We start from the raw sequence: 9758 nt of genomic DNA on the forward strand, positions 1-9758 counted from the left end.
CACCAGGGACCCGGGTTCGATTCCCACTTGGGTCATTGCCTGTGCGGAGTCTGCACGTTCTCCCCGGAGTCTGGGAGGGTTTCCTCCGCGTGATCCGGTTTCCTCCCACAAGTCCCGAAAATCGACCTGTTAGGTGGTTTGGATATTCCGAATTCTCCCTCTGTGTATCCGAACAGGCGCCAGAGTGTGGTGACTGGGGGCTTTTCACAGTAACTTCATTGCAGTGTTAATGTAAGCCTACTTGTGACAATAATAAAGATTATTATTATTGATGTTAGTTCAGTCGCTCTCACCTGTGTATCTGAAAGTGTGTGCGTGTCTGAGTGTGTGTGTGTGTGTGTGTGAGGGAGAATTTGGGTATGTGAGAGCCCGTGACTGTGTGTATGCATGTGTCTGCATGCATGCGTGTGATTGTTTCTGCGAGAGATGGATCAAGAGAGTGGGAGAGAGAGAGTACACGTGTGAGTCTGTGTGTGCGAGAGAGTATCTGTGTGTGAGAGAATATCTGTGTGTGAGAGCGCAATTGTGTGTATTTCTGCGAGCGACAGGATATCTGTGTGTGTGAGGGAGCAAAATAGTGTGCACAGGAGAGAGACTGCATGTGCAAAATTGTGTGTGTGAGACAGCATGTGAGTGAAAGAGTACTTTCACAAGAGAGCATGTGTGTGAGAGAGCATGTATGCACCAAAGCATGTGAGTGAGACAGCATGTATGTGAGAGCATGTGTGCGAGAGATCATGTGTGTGAGAACACGTGTGTGTGAGTGTGTAACAGACCATATGTGTGAGAGAGCATGTGTGCAAGAGAGCATATGTGTGAGAGAGCATGTGTGTGAGAGAACGTGTGCATGAGACAGCATGTGTGCAAAAGAACATGTGTGTGAGAGAGCATGACTGCGAGACAGCATGTGTGAGAGAGCATGTGTGCGAGAAATCATGAGTACGAGAGAGACCATGAGGTGTGTCAGAGTGCGTGTGTGCAAGAGAGAATGAGAGAGAGTGTGTGGGTGTGAGCGTGTGTGTCAGAGTGTGTGTGTGTGAGAGCATGAGTGTCGAGAGTGAGTGTATGAGAGAGTGTGTATGTGAGAGAGCAAGTGTATGAGAGAGCATGTGAGTGAGAGGGCATGTGTGTCAGGGAGCGTGTGTGCAAGAGAGCGTGAGAGTGAGAGATATGTGATTGAGAGAGTGTGTGTGAGAAAGCATGTGTGGGAGAGTACATGGGTGTGAGAGCATGTGTGCAACAGAGCAAGTGTGTGAGAAAGCATGTGTGTGAGAGAGCATGTGTGTAAACGAGCATGAGTGTGAGTGAGCAAGTGAGTGAATGTGTGAGAGAGTGTGAGTATCAGAGCGCATGTGTATGAGAGAGCATGTATGCAAGAGAGGATATATGTGTGAGAGAGCAGGAGTACAAGAGAGCATGTGTGAGCGAGAGGCTGTGTGTGTGTGAGAGAGCGTGTGTGTGAGAGTATGTGTGAGAGAGAGCATGCCTGCAAGAGACCATGCATGTCAGAGAGAGTGTATGAGTGAGAGAGTGTATGTGTGAGAGAACGGATGTGTGAGAGAGCCTGTATGTGAGAGAGCGTTTTTGTGTTGGAGAGGTGTGTGACAGGGCATGTGTGTGAACGAGCGTGTGTGCAAGAGATAATGTGTGCGAGAGTGCATGTGTGCGAGAGTGTGTGTCTGTGAATGATTGTGTATGTGAGTGAGATTGGTAAAACGTGTAAGAGAGAGTGTGTGTGAGAGTGTGAGAGAGGGATAATGTGCCTGTGTCTGTGAGAGAGCGAGTGACAGTCTGTTGGTGTGTGAGGGAGAGTTGGAGAGAGAGAAAGTTGGAGACAGAGAATATGTAAGAGAATGAGTGTGTGAGGCAATGCGTGTGTGACCGAGTATGTGTGTGAGAGAGACTGTGTGTTTTTGAAGAGCTATCGTGTATGTGAGAGTGTCTGTGAGAGAGAGTGTCTGTGTGTTTGAGGAATAGTCCGGGTCTCTGGGAGAGAGGGAGTGTGTGAGGGAGAAACAGTGTGCGGATGAGAGTGTACCTAGTGTGTCAAATTTCACTCTGAAACACAGGGGATCGAATCATTCAAACTGCTTGATTCTAATTGATAAATGGTCAACTTACGACAAATGAAATTAATAACCACTGTGAAATTAAACTGATATAAATTTCAAACTCCCTTCGCCTTTCAGCTATTTCTCCTGTCTGAACTGGGCAGAATGTATTTTCACTGAGAATGAACACATTAAATAGAACAGATTGAGGGGAGTTTAATGTCTGTGACAGAGATCCAGTGTTTGATAAGAAATAAACAAACCAGGAAACATTCACATTGGAAACTGATTACCTGATTTGATCCAATGTCTTAATTAAATACAATCAACAAAACAATGGAGGCGGGCCACCTATTCAACCGGAGCAAATAAATGTATTGTTTTCTAAATTATTTTCAGGGCAATTAAACATTCTCCAATAGCTTTGATATAACACGCCAGTATGCTACTCAATTGTAGCAGTTAATTTATGTTGAATTAGTTAGTACTAAAGTCGCATTGCAAGTTATTGCCAATTGTCAATTAGTTGACCTGTCAGCTGATTTGTACTCATAATATAAATAATAAAACATGGTTCTCTGTAATTCAAAACCTGCTCCTGCCTGAAATTTGATAAATATTTGGATTTAATTAAATATTAAACTTCAAATTATCGGATGGAATAATTCAGACATGTGTAATATCTAGAAAATGATGGAGAAATGTTTTTGTTCAATTTACGAGTTAAGAAGAAATAAGCTTGAGGCTCAGATATAATCTATTCTTCGATTGTATAATTTGTTTTATTTCAATAATGTTATATTGTGTACAGCACAGCTCTGCGAGACAGGATGTTATTATTTTTTGCAAAGCTAATATTCTCTTTTTGTAATTAAATTAATCTCTTTTTTTTCAAGCTTTTACTTGTCAAGCTCCAGCACTGTGCAGTCTGGACATTCCTACAATTCAGATAAAATCATAAGAACAATTCCTGCACTGTCAGCGACTTCCACCTCTGAGAAAACTCTTTATGATTAGGTTAGAGACAACTACAAATGACGTTGAAGAGATAATTAATATTCTTGCTGCTGCACATAAATAATACTATAACCGGTTACATAAATTGCCAAACTGCAATATAAAACTCCTATTTAAGTAACTGCAAATGTAATCAGAGAAATAAAAATTAATTCAAATATATCTTGTGTAATTGAATAGTGCTGTAGAATCAGTATGTTATTATTAAAACAGTTTCATAAATAATCACAAAATATTCCCAGCCTACAAACTTTTCCGGTCATGCTGATGGTGTGCAAAGCACAGCAGAATTGTGGAAGGAGATTAATGATTAATGATATTAATATGGAAACATATTTGGATAATATGGTGATAATACCGCATTATAATTGTTTAAGTTATATTAATTTTACTCACGAATTTGAAAACGTTTTAATTAAATAGTTTCAGACTGCAGTAACGAATTGCGTTCTTAATGACGCCATGGTTTAGTTTAATCAGTAATCATTAGGTAAAATTTAAAAATGTCAATCAAATCTTTAATTCCTTTCTTTATTTTCGAAACCGGCCACGTTTACTCCCCACAATTGTGTTTCAAGGAGATTCAAACGCGCAAACCTTTTTACATTTAACCAGAAAACGTGTAACTGCTCAATGTCACCCAGTTTGAACAATGCAGAAACAACGTAGAAACAGAAAACCGCTTCACAAATTGCACTTATTCAAAGTCACCCAGACACACCATCTCCTCAGCAGCAAAACACCAAAACTCATCGTGAGGACTGAACCCGTTTCATTGAGAAGCAGCTCAATTCTACATTCAACAGAATCAAACGTAACATTTCAAAAACATCTGAATATCGAATCCAGCAAATCAGTTCGGCACCAAATGTATGAATTATCAAACTAAATAGAAATACAGAACAACAGTAATATCACTGTGAGCAGGTGGGGTATGTCCAAAATATTTTTGAAACTTTACCATATTTTATTCATGTTGGACCATATTTCAAACGCATTTCAACAGTTGACAGGAGAGATAAAAGCTGCATCCATCAATCCCACCAAGATGGAACATTGAAGAAAAGCCAGGCTGTGATTGCAGGAACAAATTATGTTCGGAAAGAGCATTTAAAACTGTGGCTTAGTTTAATCTGCAATCATCACTTTTAAAAAACTCTAAAATCCTGACCGTTGTCCACCCACAATCGTGTGCCAAGCAGTTTCAAACACGTGTCTTATTTTCATTCAATTACAAAACATGGAAACGCTCAATATCACCGAGTTTAAAGAGTATAGACACGCCAGAACCGTTTCACAACTTTACTCATTCAAAATCACCCAGACACAATCTCCTCAGCAGAAAAACACCAAATCACATCACCGAGGGGCTGAAACTCGTCTCATGGAGAACCAGCTCAATTCTTCAAACACTTTCAACAGAATCAAACAGCATTTCAAGAAAATTTATATCTAGAACCCACCAAATCCGCCTTTCAGCAAGTGAATGAACAATTAAAACAAACAGAAATATGGAAGAATATCATCAGCATTGTCAATATGCGGGAAGTGTTCAATAAATTGACACAGATACTTCAGCATATTTTGTGAATATTGGGTAGATTTCTAACACTTGTGCAGGAGGCGGTAAAATCTGCAGCCACCAGGTGTCATCGAGATTAAACATTGCAGAAATACCAAACTGTTTAACAGGCGTTAGGTATTTAAAGTAACCCGGCCACAGTATCCTCAGCAAATAAACATCAAATCATAACAACCAGGGACTGAATCCCTCAGCAGAACCTTTTGTCAAGAGGCAGAATAATTCATTTTCCAGCAGAATCACATAAAACATGACAACAAAATCTCAATACAGAATCCAGCAAACCCGCAATTCAGTGAACGAATGCATAGTTAAAATAGAAAAATAAATAAAACATAGACTCAAGTAAAACAGTTCATAAATAATTGAATGATTCTTACCTGCAGTCACCGTCACCATGGTGCCTTGTCCCCAGTAGTCCATAGCGTCACAGTGTCACATTCCCTGAGCAGCTCCGTACAATAACCGGACCTGCACAAAATAGACAGAAATCCACCATTATTTTAAATATTCACAAACCAGAGACAAGGTAAAATCGCGGTACATTTTCATTAAACTAGAATTGTACTTGTGGAGATCGCTTGCTGTTCAGAAACGACCCTAATGTTTTATATTTCAGAGTAACACATGATCATGTTCTTGAAATCACCAACTAACGAGTGAATAATTGTCACAGATTTCCATATTAATTATTGTCATTTTGTCAGTGCTGGACATGAATAATACTTCACTGTAAATAAAGTTGGATTGTAAAAGCGATCACTGAGCCAGCCTCAGTTAATTGGTGCTGAGGGGTTTTTTGTATTGACAGTAACTGCTGTGATCCAGTTATCACAGTGAGACACAGCGTGTCAAATACTGCGGCAGACTGTTAACTGTAAAATACAGAGATTTAATTTCACTGCGCGTTCAAAAAACTAACTCTGTCTCTTCCAAGAGCGAATCTGAGTTATTTCAGCTTGTCCTGGTCAATACATTTATAAAGAGGATCGGAACACTTTTAAACCCTCTGGGCACATTTAGCGTGTCGTTCCACGGAGATAAAGTGGAAGATTGTTATACCTTTTCACAAACTAATATTGTGTTTTATTTAAGCCTCATTTACGTTGACAATCCTGCTGTGGCAATGATCACCAATTTGGACAAACTCTTTCACTGAGGTTTTTGTATGAGGATGTCGCTGTGCACAGCACCGTGACCCCACTGCTGTAGTCACAGTGACAGACACCCGCACAAAAACTGCACTCACTCCCTGTTCAGCCCTGCCACTCAATATTCACTTCAAATAGACGATTACTTCTGATCTAATTTACAATTTAGACAGCAGTTCATAAAACGCAATGTACAGATACTTTCTCCAAGTATCAGAAATAATACAACGATGAGTATATCCAGGCCTGTAATTACTGAAACTGTTAACAGTAAACATCAACAGACAAAAGCTAATACTTGCAGATCGATTGGTTTGTTCGGTTTTACTGTTTAATTTTCCCTGTGTCAGTTATGTAAGAAGCAGCTTGTGTTTTGACTCTGATCACTGCCATAAATAATTACATTTGGATCAAGTACTGACCTTCAGGTTAAGGTGCAAGTTGCTGAATTCCCTCTCGAGCTGTTCTTGTGCGGGTCCAGCCCTGGTTCCTCTCGCTGTGGTCTCTTGCACAGTAATAGATGGCGGTGTCTTCTGTCTTCAGGTTCGTCATGGCCAAAGAGAAGATGTTGTTTGAAGTGTCTTTGGACGCAGTAAATCGATCTTTAATTGCTGGAACGTAGTTGTTGTTGGATGAACTATAGTAGTAAAGCAGCCACTCCAGCCCCTGTCCGGGAACCTGGCGGATCCAGTACATGTAGTAGCTGCCAAGATCGAAGCCGCTGGTTTTACAGGTCAGCCTCAGGGAGCCTCCGGGACGCCCGGTCTCTGCCTCCGGCTGAGTCAACACAACCTCCGACTGGACACCTGTAAAAATATATCAAAAAGCCCGAGGATTAATGCTGGTGAAATGATTGGTGACTCTGGAACATTCCAGAGAGAGACTAACACTGAGACAGTAACAGTGAGAGACTTGGACAATAAAAACTACTCACGGGATAAGAAAGTCAGCAACAAACTGAGAGAAATGGCCCACCTCATCCTTCTGGTCATTTGGGGGAAATGGTTGTGTCAGGAACTCAGTGAACAAACCAGCTCCCGGACTGTTGGATTCGGGTCCCAGTGAGCGGCATTTAAATACCCGGCAGAAGGGGCGGGTTTCCAGGCGCCGCCTGTTGATTCCCTGGTGGAGGCGGCGACTGGATCCACGCCCCGCACCCCCCCCCCCCCTCCCCGCACCCCCCCCCCCCCCTACAGAATGGACCCAGAGATTTACTATGGGTTATTATTAAATAGACATTTATCTGTAGCGGGATATTTGTTTCTCTGAATCGATTCTTTGTAATGTCCCCATTGCGAAATTACGTCTGCTCATCTGTTAAGAAAAGAACTATTCCATTGCAAATTCAGTCCCTTTATTTCTACTCCAATATATTGATATGATCTTAAAAAGACTAATTATTTTGTCAGGGAATAGGTTGTATGTCAGTCTGATTTGCAACACTCCGGGTCCCCATTCCATTTGTAAACATGTATCATTTATCAGAGGAATTGTTGACGATTTATGTCGGAATGCGGGAATGAACAAGGTGATTCCATTTGCAGTGCGGATGGCTATCACTGAGCATTGCGGGTCTGCAGACAAGGCTCCTAACATTACACAATGTCACTCCTTACATTTCTGGAACTGTCCCTGAGCCTCAGACAGTCCTGTGAAAATAGGCGGTAAAAGAAACCCGCTTGCAAACATAAAACTGACATTAACATTTGACAGAATGAATCAGAACGGACAGGGCGATCAGCAAAGTTATCCTTCAGCATCCAAATCAATGCCGCTAATTTCACTGGCCACCGGCTGTCTAACATTCGCTATGTTGGGAACACAGGATATCAGGATTTTGCGGAATATTACACAATATCACAAGAATAAATGTTTTATCTTCCACTGAAGCAGGTCATGAACTGGTCATTTCTCCACTCATTGGCAGAAATGAGAGGGACTGTTAAATAATAATGGAAATCAGCACAAATTAAACTGTACAGAACACGGTGCTAATCAGGTATAAGAGACGCCTCCGTTTAAATGAAGTCAACAACTCGGAGAATATTCCAAGAATTCAGGCGGGTTCAAGGCAGTTTTATGATTTTATTTAAGTACCTCGTCTTATTGGGCTTGTGGATTGGGTCCATCAACACCACTCACTCTCACTTCATTAGGTTCTTAACAAACGGACTTCAATGACTACAGTGACCTTTACTCGGAACTAATATAAATTAAATAGCATCTGGTCAGTTTACAATGTTCCGATCGCGTCTAACCTCAGCGTGATCACAGCATTCACTGAATATATTTATTTAGATGGAACACCATTTAAAACGTTTACTTCATGTGCGACTGAAACATTTATTGTTTGAATGGATAAATCCCATTTTATCCATTCATATTCAGGCTAATCTGCCCCACACAGTATTTGGCAGCAATCCAACTGCCTGCAGCAGGCAGGCTCGAATGTTCAAAGTTGTTTACAGGAAACATCTGGATCTTTTTTTCAGAGATCTGTTTCCTCAGTACTGACCGTTTGGCTGCAAGCCAACTTCAAACTCTTAACATTGTCAATGAGGACTATTTATAAACAAATCTACCCAGCAACAGTACTGGAGATCATTTTACGTTTTAAATTGCGAACCTAGCTGAACTGTTCCCATCTCAGGAAAGGAGAGTTATCCAGCTTTTCTTGACCCCCTTAGCAACAACAGCCGGCTGGAGATCTCTCCCACATCTCATAACATTGTGATGATGGATAGAAATACAATTAGACTATCAGACATTTGTAACAGATCAACATGGATATTCTGTCTTTTTTCCTACATGCTTCCATGGAATGTGGGACTCACTGGCAAGACCACCATGTGTTCCCTGTCCCTAATTGCTGTTGAATTGAGCGGTTTGCTGGGGCAGCTCAGAAGGAACTGAAGAGTCAGACATGTTGCTGTCTGACTGGAGCCACATGTAGGTGAGACCAGGGAGGGATGTCACATTTCCTTCATTGGTGAAGCGGAGGAGATTCCATGGACACAGTTAGTCTATATTCCAGATTTATTAATTGAACTCAAGTTCCCCCACCGGCCATGGTAGGATTTGTTCGCGAGTTCCCACAGAATTAGCCTGAGCCTTTGCATTATTGGTTCAATGGCATTAATACTCCCCCACCACCCAACCAAAAGATAAAAGGATTACTGCTTTGATGTAGGGATGGATGTTGGTTGGATGCCTAAATATGTTGATTGAGGAATCAGTGAATGGGGTTGATGGATGGATGGATAGATGGTCCTGAAAGATGCTGTTCTACATTCTCAGTTTTGCGCTTGATGACTTCACAAATTAAAGCTGGTCCTTTATAATTTGCGTCAGATTGATACAATCGGTGGCTGAAGATTTCCTGTGTGAATTCCATCCCCAGACTATTGGGAACAGACCAGCTGGGCGTTACTAGGAGGAAACTGGAGATACTCCTGTGGTGCTGGTGTTCTTCTCTGCTGATGGTGAATCTTCATCTCAATGACAGAAAGCAGGAACATGATTACGTTGAGGAGGGACGGTAATATTTGGAACATGTGGTCATTTCATGTACAATAAGTCACTCAAGATGTCCTCCCCCAAATTAATGAAGACACCAGATTAAAAACATATTAATGTGAATACAGAAATACCGTGAAACTCAGTGGACAGCTGCAGACTTTGAATTACTTTCCAAAACAGTGTGATAACAAATCGGGATTGAAAGGTGCATTAACGTCACATTAGGTACAGACATTTTCATTTCTACCATCACCACCTGGAAATTCCGCTCCAAATCACTGACTACCCTGACTTGGAAATATATCGCCGAATCTTCGCTGTCGCTGGTTCAAATGACTAGAACTCCCTCCCTAACAGCATCGTCGGTGTGCCTGCACCAGAGTAACTGCAGAGGTTCAAACACGCAGTTCACCGCCCTTTGTGAAGGGTAATTAGCGA

The 9758-nt window shown here is 41.4% G+C and overlaps 1 gene segment (V, D, J or C); it reads right to left on the minus strand.

Annotated features, from left to right (window-relative positions):
* Window positions 1-5105, minus strand: part of LOC140419568 (Ig heavy chain C region-like) — a 28270-nt gene extending 23165 nt beyond the window's left edge. The window contains 1 exon segment of the C gene segment in view: window positions 5031-5105. Coding sequence covers window positions 5031-5073 — 43 coding nt within the window.
* Window positions 5106-9758: the final 4653 nt, after the last annotated feature.

Source organism: Scyliorhinus torazame, chromosome 5 (genome assembly GCF_047496885.1).
Source record: "Scyliorhinus torazame isolate Kashiwa2021f chromosome 5, sScyTor2.1, whole genome shotgun sequence".
NCBI classification, from domain to species: Eukaryota; Metazoa; Chordata; class Chondrichthyes; order Carcharhiniformes; family Scyliorhinidae; genus Scyliorhinus; species Scyliorhinus torazame.